This window comes from Peromyscus eremicus, chromosome 8a, assembly GCF_949786415.1.
Source record: "Peromyscus eremicus chromosome 8a, PerEre_H2_v1, whole genome shotgun sequence".
In the NCBI taxonomy this organism is placed as follows: Eukaryota; Metazoa; Chordata; class Mammalia; order Rodentia; family Cricetidae; genus Peromyscus; species Peromyscus eremicus.
Window position 1 is genome coordinate 84,580,932 of NC_081423.1, and position 16,231 is coordinate 84,597,162.

A 16,231-nucleotide genomic window follows, 5' to 3' on the forward strand; every position below is an offset into this window, starting at 1 on the left:
CTGGTGAGATGGCCACCAAGCATAACACCCTGGGTTTGATCACTAAGACCCCACGTGGTAGGAAGAGAACCGACTCCAGCAAGTTGCTCCCTGGACACACACACACACACACACACACACACACACACACACTCTAAATAAATGCAATTTTAAAAAATGTACCATTCTTTTACTACCTTAGAATGGCAGTTAGGTTTCAACAGGAGTTTGGAGGAGATACTCAAGCCACAGCAAGGAGTGCCTGCAGATACCACCTTTTATTTGGGGAGACAGTCTCGCTAAGTAGCACAGGCTAGTTTTGAACTCATGGCTCTTCTCTAGCTTCAGAATGCTGAGATGACAGGCACGTGCCACCATGCCTGGTTGGATACCACTTTTAGAATGGTTCCCTAATGGTGAAAACTAGGGGTTCAAAGGAGATACATGGATATCCTGGAAGGAATAACTAGGGAGGCTAACAGAAGCAGTCAGCCTAGAGGGCAAGGTCCAGGCAAATGTCCTCTGGAGTAATGACAAGAAAGCTAATGGCTGGAGAACAGACTCTGGGGGACTCTGTGTGGGGACTTTTGAAGTAAAGACAGGAACTGGAGTGACGTGAATGGGGAGCTTTTGCATAGATCCATACCTATCGCTCATTCACCTGTTCAGGAGTCCAGCCAAAGCTTGTTCAGAGACGGCAGGTCTTAATCCAAAGGGCAAGTCCTCTGGACCTAGCAGCTTTCCATCAGAAGCTAGGTGGAGTCATGGCTAAGCCCGGCTCTCCCTAAGCCACACGCCAGCTACAAGGACTTGCATGGCCTGGGTGAACCCTTCACCCCAGTGGTCAATTACTTCCTTTCCTAAAGCAATGCACTCTGGGTGAAAATATATCTACGCTCCAACTTCTCAAACCCAGATGAACATGCTGAATTGAGAAAGTTTGGGAACAAGGTGAAGGCAGGTTGCATGTAGAATCTTTAGAGAACAGGAAAATGATTCCAGAAAGGGCAAACGAGCTGGCTTCACGGTTTCATGTCAAACCTGTTATTGGGTAACCCCGTCACCCACTTATTTATTCCAGTGACCAGGCAGAAGTCAAACCTTTGTTTTTCACTTTATTGTACAAAAAAGGGAAACAAGACCTCCACAGCGGGCCTTCGGCTGGGTCAGTCACGTCTAAGCCACTCCCAGGGTACAAATTCAAGCGCAGTGGTTGTTAAAACCTACAAAATACTCCTTAAATATTAGAAAAAGGGGAAGAGGGGCCCCAGTGCTAAAATGTACCCTGGGCAACCTCTGACAGCACCAACAACCCCACCCCCACAGCCCTGTCTCTAACCATTTTCCAATACTTGAAATGGGAGGAACACATGTTGTGTTCAGAGCTGTTAAGTGAAAACATTCCACTCAAGCGTAATAGTCCAGGGCATTCAAACAAGAGATGGGGTTCGGTATCTGGTATTAAATTTTAGAATAAGGACAGTGAGTGACTGTGTGTGTGTGTGTGTGTGTGTGTGTGTGTGTGTGTGTAGGGGTGGTATCACTCCCCAGGAATCTTCACAACACAGTCCAAGCAAATGTCTTTGCCTTCAAGGGAGACAGGCAGCTGGGCCGCAGCCCCACACTCTGTGTGGGGAACCTACTTCTCCATCCCCAGCTTTCATTCAAGAGGCAAAAGATGGGGCAGCACAAAACCCAATAGCATGAACAAAACCAATTCTGGCCAACTTAGTAAGAGCGAGACTCTCCAGGGGAAGGTGACTTGGCTTATCAAGAGCACAGGGACTAAGCCCACAGAAGGCTCGCACCTGCTAGCTAGGCTTAGAGGGCCAATTGCAGAAAGCACCTTCTGCACCCCTTTCCCCACATACAGGGGTGGAGGCAGGAGAGGGGAACAGACCTGAGAAATCAAAGGAATGGGGGTGGCCAGAGGACATGGGGCAAGGCAGAGACATGTAGGTAAAAAGATCTCAGGACATTTCCTGAAACCCAGGGGACACCCCCAGATGAGCCAGATCTTTCCCACCGAAGGAAAGCTTTAAGGCTCATACCATTGTCTGTCCTTCCCACTTCCCTGCTGGACAGCACAGACCTGCAGCAGCTCAGAGGTGCACGGCCTTGGCAGAGGCAAACTGGTATAGGAAGCATCAGGTGGTTTCCATGCCCTCCACCATGGACCCGGAGAGCCAGCACAGTGGAGGATGGCAAGGAGAGGCAGCCTTGGCCTGTTCCTGCCAGGGTTACCATCTCCCAGGATTTTACCAACCCTTTTCCAGATTCACAAACACTGAGGTGGGTTCTCTCTTACAGGCACACATTCACACACACATCCATCCATACAAATACACATATGCATGTACACACACTTCCCTATCCACAGGTGCATCCATGCCATAGCGTGTCACACACACACACACACGCAGTCTCACACATTCTATGCACACCAAGACCATTTTTAAGTCTCAACCAGCCCACCCCACGCCCTCCCATCCCCAGAAATGACAACAGCGAGGGCAGCCGAGATCGGTAGGAAACGTCTCGTTGACAGCTCAGAGCTTAAAAAAAAAATATATACACATATATAAAAAACACTCTGCCCCTCCCCCATGATCGGGTCCAGGCAGCTCCTTCCTGCAGGGGCAGGGGAGAGGGACATGGACTGCCTGCTTTCTTGAAGGCAGCACCCTTCTGTCCCTCCAGTTCAGTGTGGGTGTCCAGGCGGCAAGCCCCTCCGGGAAGGAAAGGCTCCCCTGAACATCCACCTTGGTGCGGGTTGCAGGTGCGGAGGCCTCACCGAACTCTTCAGGACACACTCCCACCCCCATCTCCCCGGTCCATTGTCCATGCCGGAACTGCAAGTGCAGAAGAGGGGTGGGGTGGGCCGGTCCAGTGCTGGCTCAGTCTGGTGGTTGCTGTCCCTGGAGAATCCCTAGAGCTCAAGGCTCCAAGACTGCCGAGTCCTAGCCTGGGCTCACGCAGCCTCCTACCCCCACTGATTTTTTTTTTTTTTCCAAAAAAAAAAAAAAAAAAGGAAGAAAGAAAGAAAGTGGGGGAGGCTGAGGGGACAGAACATAGGGAGAGACAAAGGTGGTCAGTTGGGGAGGGGAGCTCTGCAGTGGCTCTCCTTGGCTGCCTGCCCAGGGCCGGGGGGTGGGGAGCCGAGCCTCAATTGGAGTCAGAGTCTGAGGAGTCCCCTGAAGAGGAAGAGCTGGAGCTGCTGCCCTCAGACTCGTTGTCTTCATCTTCATCGTCATCCTCGTCGTCATCCTCGTCGTCATCATCATCCTCATTCTGGGACAGGAAAGGATCGGCAGTTGCCAGGCGGCCCTCCCGGCAGTCCGCAACCCCCCCTTCCCCCACGTCTCCCGTCTCCCGTCCGCCCACCTCGTCCCCATCCTCGCTCTCGTCTTCGCTGCTAGACTCAGAAGAGTCGCCGCCGTCCTCCGAGGAGTCCCCATTCTCGTCGTCTTCCTCCTCTTCCTCCTCCTCATCCTCCTCATCTTCCTCCTCCTCATCCTCCTCCGACTCCTGGGAAGTGTGGAGACACATCGGCGGCTGGAGGAGATCCATTTTACCAGCCCGGCCCCACACGACGCCCACCCGTCTTGGAAGGGTTCCTTACCGACTTAGACTGCAGGGTGGTCCGGCTAGACTTAGGATTGGGGCCCCGAAGCTTAGTCATGTTCTTCCGTTTCTACCAGAAGGCATGGGAACAGGAAGGGGCGGGGCATTAGGCGCCAGCTCCTGCAGAGACCCCCCCCCCCCCCCCACGGCCCTGCTCTCACTCACATTGGAGATGTATTCTTTGTATGCTGCGCGGTCTTGGGGAGACAGGCTCTGGAGAGAAGAGCTGGGAGTCAGAGCACACCCCATACTACTGCTGGACGTTCACTGGGCAGAGCACTCACGTACCATCGCCTATCTTTACCCTCAGCCTCCCCAAATTCTGGGTCCCTACAGAGAGCTCTTAGGGGCTCAGAACACAATCTTGATTATGCCTCAGGTACCTTTCTCTGGAGTCAACCTGAACTGATAGCTAGTTTTCGTATCAATTTTCCCCAAGTGCTCTGCCCAAATCATAGCTCCGCACTCAGGACCTTCTAAACTCCAAAGCCTCCCCCATGACTCATGAGGCCCAGCACCAACCAACCCCACCTGGACCCTGGTCTTTGAGCCATTGATGAGATAATATAGAGGCTGAGAAAATTCTAGAACACTTAATTCCCACAATCTCTCTGGGTCTCTGGTCAACCTGAGAAGTGTCTCAGTGACAGGCAATTCTCCTCACTGTACAGATCTGACTATTCAAAGCAGGGGAGAAAAAACAGAGACTCTGACAGCCTGGCCAGAGCTTAAGTCCACTGGTCCCGGCAGGAAAGAAAAAAAATGCAGCTGATGTGAATTTTCTACCAACTATGTAACCTTGGCAAATTATTTAATACCTCGGCTTTCTTAGCTTTAAAAGTGCCAGTGCCCTGAAGGACTTCTGAGTCAAAGGAACCATGAGTGAGGGCCAGCTAGCAGGATCCCTCCCTGGCCTTCCTCTCTCTCACCTTGACCCAGAGGTCCAAGTGCACCTTGTACTGCTTCTGCTGTTCCTCGGCCAGCTTCTTATAGTGTTCCTTCTGGCTCTGGGAGATGCGCTGCCAGCGGCTGCCGATCTCTACCATGCGCTCCTTCAGCGGCAGGTGATTCAGCTCCCCGTTAGACAGCAGCTCCTGGGAGAACTTCTGGTAACCGTTCCTGCAGGGCAGGGTGACACAGGTATGGCCAGGGTCCCGAGCCAGCCACCTGCCAGTCCCATCTTTAGACCAGGATGGGCGCTAGCCCCAGGCTTACATAGGAGGTTTCTTGGGCTCGCCCTGGAACTTCATCTTCTTGGAAGAGTTCGTAGCAGCTGGAGGGGCCCGCATCTCACTTAACTCTCTCTGTGCAGAGACATGGAAAGGTCACACTCACACCCACACGCCCCACCCCGTCGTCATCAAGGCTTTGCGGGCTCTTTTATATGCCAGAAAGGGGAGAAACTGCCTAGGATAGGTCCTGTAATCCCAACACTCCAGAGATTAAGGCAGGAAGACCCAGAGTTGGTGGTTAGTCTGGAATCCGTAACTAGACTCTCCCTCCCTCAAGCAACTACTTCCCAAGTTAACCACTTCAAGAGGACCATTCAAAGTGCTCTCTAAATTGAACGTATGTCCCCTAGGAACCACTTAAGAGGCTAGTACCTTGGCTCTCACCTAGCCTAGGACAGGCTGAAGATTAAGAGACTGGCTCAAGGTCCCCACCAAAGCTGGGACACACTTCTGGCCCAGCACCCATTTATTTACACGGAGGCGCGTTACTCAGTCCCTTCCCACCTCGTATCGTTTTTGGTCCTCTGCGGCCTTCTTAATCCACATCAGCTTCTCCTTTTTCTCCATGTTGTTCCAGGTCATCTCCATGGCTTTTAAGGCTTTCACCCGGTCATTCTAAGGAACACACAAAGGGCATCAGCTGTAGGAGGGGTCCTGTGGCTGCAGGGGGCTGCAAACCTAGCCTTTCCCACTCCCTGCTACCTTGAAGCGGGCCAGATAGTCTCCGATGACACTCTGCTGCCAGATTTCCTCAGCTCTCTTGGGCGACTCAGGCAGCTTGCCCCGCTCTTCACGCTCCCCACCGGGCTTCCTCTCAGACTGGGCCTTCAGAGCAGCCTCCCGGGCCTTATATTTAGCCTGTAAGGAAAGGCAACTGAAGTCAGCCTGCGAACCACCCCTAGGGGGCGCGCTAAGGCCACCAAGCAGCGGCAGCAGGCTCCTGCCAAGGAGGGCGGGGCCAGCAGGGGCGGGGGCGGGGCCTGGCGGGGGCGGGGCCCGGCAAAGGCCGTGGGCAGCGCTGATGTCCCGCAGACTCCGCCCCATCCATGCATGGGGCTGCTTTCCAAGGGAAGACAACCCCAGCTGACAGCTTCCCGCCTTCCGGCTGGCGGGCACATGTGTGATCCACACCGGCAGGAGTGCGGCCTTAGCCGCGTGCGCGGAAGTAGCCCAGGCGGCCCCTAAGGGAGCTTGGTGCCAGACTCTCCAAGGCCTGACCTTCTTCTTCTCGGACAAGTCGTTCCACATGCGGGCCAGCAGGCGGGTCAGCTCGCTCTCTGAGAGCTCAGGCCGCTCCTCCTGCAGCTGCCGCCGTTTCTCCTCCGAGAAGATGAACATGGCAGACACAGGCCGCTTGGGCTTTTCAGAGCCGCCCTGGAGGAGGGACGGGGAGGGTCAGCGGTACAGTGACCATTAGCCTAGCGTACGTGGGTGGCTCCACCCTACGTGGCTGTCACGTGGCAGGCACACACCTTGCCACCTTCCTGAGAAGGTTTCTTGGAGGCTGGACTGGTGGTCTGCTTCTTATTGATGTTCAACATCTTTTCTTCCCCCAGGACCCGCTGCTGCTCCTCCTCGGGCAGGCTCTGAGCAGGAAGAACGGCACGGGTTGCAGCAGGCAGGTAATCGGACTCAAGACTGCCTGCCAGGCTCACCCTCTGTCCACCATGCTACTCACCTCAAGGAACCGTAGCAGTTCGACCTCATAATCTTTCTTTTTCTAGTAAAGTAAAGAGACTCCGTCAGTTGGGGACAGCCTCCATTCCTCTGGGGGCAGTAACCCTCAGCAGGCCCCTAGGGACTGGGTGTAACCTCCTGTCCCTCTAAAGATGGTAGACAATAACCAACAGCCCGGGTGGGGCAAACCTCATGCCTGAACCAAACCCTGAGACAGGCCCCAAAGATCGGGGTGGTACCTGGTCGCATTTCTTGTGATAGGCATCCTTCTCCTTCTGAGAAAGCAGCTTCCACTGCTGACTGCATAGCACCATGCGCTCTGTGCTGGGCACGTCCTTCATGTTGGCCATGAGCTCTGCACAGTACAAGGAGTAGCTGTTCCTATTTAACCCAAGAGAAGGCATGCCTGTGAGCAAGTGGGCAACAGGTTTCCTAGCGGGCCAACCTGGGTTCAAGTCCTACAAAGGCCCAACTCCCTGGCTGCCCGCTTGCCCGCCCACCCACCCAGGGCAGCGCTCACGGAGGTGGCTTGGTGGGTCGCCCATCAAACTTGTCCTTGAGCTGGCGTTCGGCCTTGGTGAGGGTAGATTTGGTGATGCCTTCCTCGCTGATGTTCAGCTCGGGATGCTTCTGGATATAGTCACGCATGATCTCCTGCAGAGTGAGAGGTGGGGGAGTGGAGGGTAACGGGGGTGCGGGGTTAGCTGGGACACCATAAGGGGGAGAGCCGCTGGGGAAGGGAGGCAGGGAGCAAAGCTGGGGATGGCGGTGTGTGGCTGTGTGTCTGCCGTGTCGTTCGCAATATGGTGCCCTGCTCTGCCCTAGCCTGAGATCTCTCGGTGGGGCGGGGGCTGTGAGATGGTAGGGGCAGAGGTGAGGGGCCCCAGAGGGCCCCTCCCTCAATAGGGGGTCGGGGAATGACTGCCACCTGCGGAACGCGGTGGCACAAGTCAAGAGGGCAGAGGCTCGTGAAGAGCCGGATGGGGCGGAGCGCAGCGGAAGCCTAACCTCGTACTCCTTCCGCTGCTCCAGGGCCTTATGAATCCATTTCAGCCTCTTTTTGTCCGAGAGCTGAGACCACTGCTTCCCCAGGGAGTCCTTCACCTCCTTCGTAGTGGCCTGCAAACCAAAAGCCGTCAGACACACACAGGCAGCCAGGGGCAGGGGAGGGGGGTGAGGGGCACAGAGGCCCCGCCCCCTCGGGCCACAGGAGGTCACGCGAGTGTCCACCGCAGGCCAGGAGGGTTAAGGTGGAGAGGCAGGGATCCGCCTTGGTGCAAGGGACAGGCTCACACACACACTCATTCATACGCCAGCTGGCCCAGGCCCTGTCCATGCAACCCCCCCCTGGGGAGGGGCCTCCTCTCCTGCTCCCCTGCACCATACCCAGCCACCTGGCGCGGCTCCCCCCTTGCCACCGCCGTGTGCCCTCCACCCCTACCCTTTGGCCAGACACTCACATCCGGCCGCACTTTGAGATACACCTTCTTCTCATGAGTATACCACAGTTGCTGGGGAGTTTTGGGTTTCTCAGGGATGTCCGACTTCTTGGCATTCTGGATAAGGTCAGGGTGATCCTCCCTAGCCAGGGGACCAGAGCAAGGGTCAGCAGGGGCACTGCTAAGGCAGACCCCAGCTAGCCGTCCAACCCAAGCCGTCTTTCTAGGCCTCCTGCTGGAGCTGAGTGGGAGTTAGTAGCTGGCAGCCTGTCCCTGCCCCTGAACCTGACACTAACAGTCTGCACAAGACTTCCAGGTTTCATGGATGATCGGTTCTAGTATCCAGCCAGGATCAATTTATCCTACCACACCCAGTACCCCATGGCCCTCCTCTGCCTTACCTGAATCGGGCCAGGTTTCGCTCGAACTCCTGTTTCTCCCTCTGGAAGTCCTGAATATATTTCATCTGGGGGAGGAGGGGATGGGGTCATCCAGGACCCAAGAGCTATTTCACCCAGAGCTAGAAAAGCCAGCCACCCTCCTGACTGCCTTGCCTCCTGCTACGGTTTTGGATGTATGGTATCTCTGCCCTCGGTGAGTTGAACTCACACTAGGCCTGGTGACTAATTAACCAGACAGTGGGATTTACAGGGGTCTTCCAGACATTCAGTCTCCATCTTATTCTCTTCATTGAAGGCAAAATGTCCCAGAAGCCAGGGGATATGGTATCACCCCCCCTGGGTGGACAGGAGCAGGGTTGGACTACCCACCCCCCTCCCCAATACCACAGAACACCCCCTGGCCTTGTGGAACTCTCTTGCTGCTGCTGCCCCCCCTCTTCCCACCCTCCTTGGCAGCTGACGTTGGTCTATTCCCTCCAAGGTGGCTAATAGCACAAGGGAGGCTAAATTCTGCTTCTAAGGCAGGAGAGGGTAGTGTTGAAGGGACACAAAATGAATTCTTGCAATGTAAATCACATCCCAATGTCCTGAATTTGGAGTTTCTTTCCCATCCATCAGCTCCAAGTCTCCAGCATTCCTCATATTCCTGGTCATCAACCCCTCCTGCCTCTGACCCTTCCTCTAGCTGGAGCCCCAGGCTCCCCCAGAACCCTCCTTTCCTCTGACGTCTTGCATCCTGACTCCCATGTATGTAATAGACATTTCTTCCTTCCTTCCTCCCTCTGTCCTAGAGGCTCACATTAGCACTATAGGGGACCAGAGGCTCACAACCAGCCAGACCCCTCCTTGTGAAGAGGCACCAAGTGCAAGGAGGCATTTCCCTGTGCTTCCCAATGAAATCCACAAACAGCATCGCCTTCTTGGGGCAATCTCAGTCCTCCTCAGACAAGGTTCTGGCTCACCCTCTATACCCCACATCAGGAGTAGAGAGGAGTGAAGTGACTTACCTGAAGCCCCTACATAGCCAATTGGCAACAGGCAGTAGACAGGCCTGAAACGGAATGCCCATGCTAATGCTTTTCCCACTCAAGTTTCTCTGGATCTCCTGGATTCTGTTTCTTAGCCTCTCCCTGCCGTCCCTTGGAGGTTTGGTACTATGTGTCGTCACTGTCCCCAGTCCTCACCCATGGGGTCAATTGTACCTCTGGCAGTTCTTGCTACTCTTGGCTCGGGTATGGGCCACAGACAGCTGCTTTTACCCAATCAAATCTATTCCATTTTGGATTCAGCAACAAGGCGGTATGAGCACTCAGCCAGAGTATGCAGAAAAACGGCTACTCAGTGTGTTGGCTGGTGCCGTTTGGGGGGCTAGAGACATACAAATATCTGCCCTTTGCCTGTCAATGTGCATTCTTTACACCTTGCTGCCCCCACTGACATCTCTTCTCAACACCCATCATCTCCTCTGTATTCAGCTCTCTCCTCATCCCATTTCTTTTGTGACGAACTTCCTCTGTAGTTCTGCTTTCTGCCTTACAGGGAACCTGAGCTGTCTTTGGCTCTATCCATCTCTGTTCAGGAGGTTTGGACAACTTCTACCCCTAAAGTGAAGTATCCCTGATAATAATCTAATCAGTGGGCCGTTTCTGTAGGGAACAGCCTGAGGTAAGATGTGTGCCTTTGTACATGGGGAAGCAAGCTCGCTTCTGTGACTGCGGCAGGAAGAAGAGCGCTGGAGGGAGGGAGAGGTTCCAGTCAAGCGTGCTCTATCATTAGAGCCAAGACTCTTGTGCCCTATTCCTTGCTCACACAGATCAGGACAACCCACCAATCCCTTTCCTATGGTCTCTTGTGTGCTCAAGTATCACAGTAGGGAGAGAACTGCTCCACAGATTGCCAGGGAGGATGCTTGGGTGTGACTGTTCAAAACACAGCAGCAATGGCTGTGGGGTACAAGGTCAATCTGAATGCCTTCTGGGTCTTCCCTTCCAATATGGCCTGTCTGACCTTGTGTGGGCCTAGGAGGGGACAGATAACCACGGGTGGCCTCCACACGCCTACACTCTGCTGCATTACCCAGCCACACCCCTGATGTTGAGTGCCTTTGTCTAAAGCCTACCCCTACTCCAATGACCTACCCAAACCAGCTGCTCTCACCTGCAAGCATCTCTGCCCTCCCCTTCCCCTACCTGACCCCCCCCTCCCCCCACCTTCTTCTTCTCTGGAAGCTCCTTGTATTTCTTAGACAGGATCTTGGTCAGGTCCAGGTTGCTCATCTCAGGGTGGAGTTTCGCATACTTGGCCCGCTTTTCCATGAAGAAGCGGAAATAAGGGGTGAGAGGCTTCTTTGGGAAATCCGGGTGTTTCTGGAACGAAGACAACTGAGGTTAGACACCATCCATTCTTTCATCCCTGACACCTGGGCTTCTCCTGGTAACTCACCTTGAGCTTTTTGCCTTTGTAAGGGTTTTTAACATGTTCCTGAGCATCAAGGATCAATTCCGTCAATGTACGGAACTTCCTCACCTGAAGAAGGAAATGGGGAGAAAGGAATTTGGGAAACACCACTCCATAGTGCAATGCAGCCTTCTTTTCCAATATTATTGCCACTCCTCACCAGACTGGGTTCACTGAGGACATAAACCAACAGCCTACATACAGGCAACCTCAGCCAGAGGCACTAGATCATGCCTACTGCAGAGGACCAGGTAGTGAGGGCACACCTAATGGCGGTCACCACAGGACAGACTGACTTCACTGTGGCTTCCATGCCCGCACCTCATTAACTCCTTAGACTGGTTTGGATATTCAAGGCCACCTAGAAAGACTGTAGTAGAATTGTGAGCGTCAGGCTGTTGCTATCGCCCAGGCTACTCTGTCCCCTAAGGCATAATAAATCAGAGCTGAAAAATAAACATGTAAACACCTTCTGTCTTACTATGATTTCTGAGATTAAAAACCTGAGACAGGCCGGCTGGTGGTGGCTCACGCCTTTAATCCCAGCACTCGGGAGGCAGAGCCAGGCGGAACTCTGAGTTCGAGGTCAGCCTGGGCTACCAAGTGAGTTCCAGGAAAGGCGCAAAGCTACACAGGGAAACCCTGTCTTGAAAACAAAACAAAACAAAAACCCGAGACAAAGGCACATACAGATGTGTCTGTCTGTCAAAAGGTAGGAATCAGTTACCTCATTGGAAATCTCCACCCATTTGAGCTTGCACATATCTCCGGAAAAGTCCTTAAATGCAACTTTCTCCCAGTCCATATGCGACTCTGTGGTTTTGAACTTGGAGCTGTCGTTGGAAGGGAGGTTGTTCTTCATGCACTCCAGCAAGGTCAGCATATCTTCCTGGGACCAGCGGTCTGGTGAGGGAGAGAAGTCATCACGCCTGGCTCTCGCCATTCTCCTGATCTGTTCCCCAGCCTTTTTGAGTTCAAACCCTCCTCCCAAAGCCCCTGGCTGCCTTGCATCTGAATTAGTGCATCCTTCCTCAGACGTGGCTCAGCCCCCAAAACTGTGGCCACACTGGATTAGGGCAGGGGCTCTGGACCAGACACCACCATACTTAGCCACTCTGGACGTCATGTCTGGCTTACTTCAGAGCTATCATTTCTAACATGCTAGGCTGCCACGGGCCCCTTTTATTATATGAGCTGGAGTAAAGCTATAGAGACTTGGGGGCTTAAGGTAAATGGCTCACCAGAAAGGGAAGGAAGCAGGGATGTTCCTACAAGGTTACCTACAAGGTAACATCTAATGTGGTCATGCTCTAGGTAGGTATAAAAAGCATGCAAGGCCCGAGTTGGGGTGTGGGTAGTGAGGTACCCCTCGAAGATCTCTCCAGCCCAACATTGAAGTCTATCACCACCTGCCTCCCTCACAGTCACTTTAAGGAAGACGAAAGGAGAAGAATTTCTGGCAATTAGAAAGAATTCAAACATCAGAACCACATACAACAGTTCTGAGAAAAGGCATGCGGGCAGGTAGAGTTCTCAGGGCCTTACTCTCTGGAGAACCCCAGAATTCCAAGTTGCCATCACAGCCCAACTCCTCGGGAAGGCAAAAGGGCATCTTGGGCCAACTGTTTTCAGCTGCTGAAGTGAAGCCCAGCGGCAACTCAGACCTCTCTGGAGAGGCTGCTCTGGAAGCTGAGCTGGGGGAATCCATGACCAGGATGCAAAAGGCTCTTGATTTCCACTCATGCAGTACCCTGGGCCAGGGTGTCAGCAGAGAGGGTCCCATGGACCCATAATCCTCTCTCTAATGTCTCACAAGCATTGCCAGATGCTCTGCCTCAGACCCTCCACTTCACAGACATTACACCGCCAGCTAGAACCTAACCATCGACAGTTCCTATGGCCCGGGACCCTAAATAACTAAATAACCCCTCTCCTCCTCCTTCTACCTGCCTCTGACAAAAACCTTCTCTTCTTCTCTTCTCTAAGGTGAGGGCATAATACTTTAGGCTAACTAGGAACTGGCTTGCACGGGTCTTCCCTGCCCCTCAATCACAGCAGGAGGGGAACGTAAAAGACACAACACATAAGGTGAAAGCAAAGTAATTTGGATTTGGTCAAACCCCCAAGGGACAGAGACGCTTGACTCTGTAAACTTAAGACCCTCTCCCAGTGCACAGAACGCAGTCTAGTGGAACCTTATAGTAGCTGGTGAGTTCATGTGTGAGAAAAGACCAGTTTAAACAGGGCAGAAACTGGGGTCCCCTACCTTGGCCTTTGGGGGCGGCCATTTCCAGGTCTGTGGGACAGTCTGCTTCTCCGTTCATTCTCCAGCTGTCCAGCCACCTCCTTGGTCGCGCTGGCCGGGCAACCCGGGGTCAAAGCCACCTCACCCTTTCGAAGAGACACCAGATCCACTCAGGTAGGCTGACGGGGGGGGGGGGGGGGGGGGGGGACACGACGACGACTTTCTATCCCACCCCCTCCCACAAGGGAGGGGGCATAGATGCACACTCTCAGCGAGACCCAACCAGGAGGATCACAGACTTCATCGGTGGTTGTAGGAGTGAACCCCTCTCTTCCCTACCCCAGCCCCCAGCCCCTGCAGCCCGGCTGCGCCGCATGCGCCCTCCCCTGCCCACGCGAGAGACTGCTCCTAGCTCCCGCGTGCAGCTAGCGCCCGCCCTCCGATCTCCTTCCCCCACCCGGGCCAAAAAAAAAAAAAAAAAAAAAAATTTTTTTTTTCCTTCCTCCTCCTCCTCGTTGAGCGCCCGCCCCGGGGAGGCCCCAGGCTGGAGGGCGGGGGAGGAAGGGCGGGTAAAGGGCGCGCGCGGGCACAGAAGCGGGCACGCGCCCCAGTCTCCTCCTCCCGCTTCCCCCCGGCCGGTTCCCCCCGCCTCCGCAACCCGGCGGGGACCCGGACGCAACGCAGCCGCCGCCAGCCCGGGAGCGTAGCGGCCACACCGCCCCCGGGGACCAGATCCGGATTCCCGCTGCTCCCCCCCTTCCAACCTCCCAACGCGGTCGCCGCCCGTCCGGGCAGGCGAGCAGCCGGAGAGAAGCGGCCTAGCCTGTCCCCCGCCCCCGAGCCACCTACCGGGGCCAGAGACGCCGCCACCGCCCAGCCACCCCGACGCGCACGGAAGATGCCCGGCGCAGAGGCGCGACCGCGGCGGGAACGGCCGCCTCCTCCCCGAGCCTGCGGCCCAGCCCTGCCGGCGCCCCCGCCCCGGCCTCCGGGGAGCCGAGCCAAGCAGAGGGCGGGAGGACGGCGGCCGCGAGGCGGGGGCGCTGCGCTCACCGGCCCCGCCGCCCCCTCCGGCGGCCGGCGAGAACTGCGCCTGCCGGCCGGAGAAGCGCGGGCTCCTCCATCTGGGGCCTCGCTTCCTGCCCTTCCCACCCCTGGCTCTCGGCGCCCTTCCCCGTGTCCCGGTCAGCTCGGCTACAGTCCTCCCCGGTCTCGCCGCCCGGCGTCCGCGGCTCGCTCCCTAGCCCCGGCCCCGGCGCACGTCCTCCGCCGCCTCGGTTACCCGGCGCAGCGCGGCCTCTGAGCTCCCCGCTCCGGCGGCTCCCTTCCCGGCTCTGAGCGCGGCGCCCTCCCCCGCTCGGCCGGGCACAGCCGCAACTCCCTCCCGCGGCGGCAGCGGCTCCTCCTCCGGGCGCGGCGGCGGCGCTGGGGCGGCGGCTGCTGCTGCTGCTGTGGCGGCGGCGGCGGCGGCGGCTGTGGCTGCTGCCTGCTGCTCCTCGCGGCGAAAAGCACAAAGCACAGCGCCCTCCGCCTGCAGGCAGCCCGCCCGCCGCCCGCCCGCCGGCCCCGGCCTCAGCTCGCACACCCCCCGCCGCCGCAGCAGCAGCAGCCTCCGCCGCCGGAGCGGGGAGGAGGAGGGAGAAGGGAGGAGGAGGAGCGGGAGGGGGGGCGGGAGAAGCGGGGCAGCGAGCGCGTCCTTCCCCGTAGAGCGCACACCGACCCCCGGGGAGCGAGCGCCAGCCCGCCCGCCTCGCCGGCTCCGCTCCCTCCCACAGCCTGCCCGGGCGGGCTCCGCGGGGGGCAGCTGGGAGGAGGGGCGGGCGCTGGGGGGACCCGGGCGGCCGAGGCGGAGGCAAGGAAGGAGGGGAGGGGGGTGGTGGTAGTGGCGGCGGCTGCTGCTGTTGCTGCCGCCGGGGAAGGGGGGGGGGGGGGCCGGGGCAGGGAGACACGCAGCCGCCCGGATGGCGGCGGGGCTGCGAGCCGAGGCGGGCAGGCAAGCAGGCGGCGAGAGCGACCTCGCCAGCCCCGCGGGGGAACTAGCAGGCTTGGCCGGCGCGGGAGGGAGGGCCGAGGTGCGGCGGTGGAGAGGGTGCCCAGAGGGGTGGCCGGCGAGCCTCGCGGGTGCCGGCAGCCCTGCTCTGGAGCTCTCTTCCAGGTTCTCCGAGCTTAGGCTCGGTCTTCCGGGCCAGCCCTCGTCTGCTTCCCTCTCCCGCCTCGGGGAGCGGGCGATCGCCCACCCTGGTCCCCGGAGCGTGGCCACCGGCTTCGGGCTCACGCTCGCCGATCGCGGTGCCAGGTTTCGGCGCCTACCTCGCGGTCCCCTTATCTCCGAACGGCACTCACGAAACTTAAAAATATACTACTAGTTCCCTAAAAAACAAACAAAAAAACTCCCCCAAATCCACCTTGTTTCTCACACCCGAGAAAACGACCCGGACTGGCCGGCCCCGGTAGAGGAAGGGAGCCGGTTCAATCCAGCCCGGCGTGGCTCCCTAGGCCTGCCCTGGGCGCGTGGAGCCTGGAGATTGGCGCCGCCGGGGAGCAACCCCTTTCCCCCGAAATCCGCCGCACCGAGGCCCACTTACCGAGCGTGTGGGTGCTAGGGAGGGCAGGGGGGACCTGGCACTACGGCGGGCGCAAGAGCGGAGTCGCAGCTCCGCAGCTGCCGACGCCGGGCCAGCGAGTCTCCAGACAAAGCCCGAGATGGCGAAGCGGAGCGACGGCTAATGGCGAGCCCCACGCGCCGCGCTCCGCCCGCCCCGCTCCGCCCGCCCGCCCGCCCGCCTCGGCGCAGCGCAGCGCCGCTTCGAGCGCTAGCCCGTCAGAGCCGCCTTGGCGCCGCCGCCTCCCGGGCCGCCCCGGCCTCGCCTGGCCCCTCCGCCTCCTCCGGGCGGCTCAGCCTCACCCCTTCCCTCCCACCGCTCTGGGGGCTGCACGAAATTTTTAAAAAAAGGATTAAGAAAAAATTTTTTTGTTTTTTTTTTCCTTTCTTTTTTTTCTTTCCAGGCAGACATTTTTCGACGTTTGGTTCTTTTTTTTGCTCTCGGCTCGCACTCACCTGCGGGGCCGCCGGCAGGGCTGGGGGCGGGGGTGCGCGGGGCTGGAGCCGCCGAGCGCGGGTTGAAAGCTAGCCAAGCTCTGCAGCGCCCGACCCGGGCGTGTACGCCGCCGCCAGTC

General features: G+C 57.3%; 1 protein-coding gene and 1 long non-coding RNA gene across 4 annotated transcripts; one reads left to right on the forward strand and one right to left on the reverse strand.

Moving 5' to 3' along the window:
• Positions 1 to 2,994: 2,994 nt before the first annotated feature.
• Ubtf (upstream binding transcription factor) lies at positions 2,995 to 15,773 on the reverse strand. 3 transcript variants are annotated; one of them, XM_059271874.1, is made up of 21 exons: positions 15,640 to 15,773; positions 13,076 to 13,200; positions 11,537 to 11,712; positions 10,795 to 10,878; positions 10,563 to 10,718; positions 8,353 to 8,417; positions 7,973 to 8,093; positions 7,521 to 7,631; positions 7,033 to 7,166; positions 6,752 to 6,893; positions 6,514 to 6,555; positions 6,308 to 6,421; positions 6,054 to 6,209; positions 5,538 to 5,693; positions 5,340 to 5,450; positions 4,819 to 4,907; positions 4,533 to 4,722; positions 3,769 to 3,816; positions 3,602 to 3,673; positions 3,364 to 3,507; positions 2,995 to 3,270 (listed from the first exon to the last, which is right to left on the reverse strand). In XM_059271874.1, the coding sequence occupies exons 2-21, from the start codon at positions 13,131 to 13,133 to the stop codon at positions 3,145 to 3,147; spliced, it is 2,295 nt and encodes a 764-aa protein (XP_059127857.1). In that variant the 5' UTR covers positions 13,134 to 13,200; positions 15,640 to 15,773; the 3' UTR covers positions 2,995 to 3,144. The 3 variants fall into 3 exon arrangements, with proteins under 3 accessions (XP_059127857.1, XP_059127858.1, XP_059127859.1); XM_059271875.1 differs by lacking the exon at positions 15,640 to 15,773 and adding an exon at positions 14,337 to 14,441; XM_059271876.1 differs by lacking the exon at positions 7,521 to 7,631.
• LOC131917790 (uncharacterized) lies at positions 3,743 to 6,580 on the forward strand. The gene is made up of 2 exons (XR_009380737.1): positions 3,743 to 4,667; positions 6,392 to 6,580. It is a non-coding gene; the product is annotated as an uncharacterized LOC131917790 (long non-coding RNA).
• Positions 15,774 to 16,231: the final 458 nt, after the last annotated feature.

Excerpts from the sequence above, each read along its gene's own strand:
- Ubtf (XM_059271874.1), bottom strand. The coding sequence starts at position 13,133 with ATGAACGGAGAAGCAGACTGTCCCACAGACCTGGAAATGGCCGCCCCC. Across the intron at positions 10,879-11,536 it reads GGGTGGAGATTTCCAATGAG|GTGAGGAAGTTCCGTACATT; the intron begins GTAACTGATTCC and ends TTCCTTCTTCAG. Across the intron at positions 4,723-4,818 it reads GAGCCCAAGAAACCTCCTAT|GAACGGTTACCAGAAGTTCT; the intron begins GTAAGCCTGGGG and ends CCTGCCCTGCAG.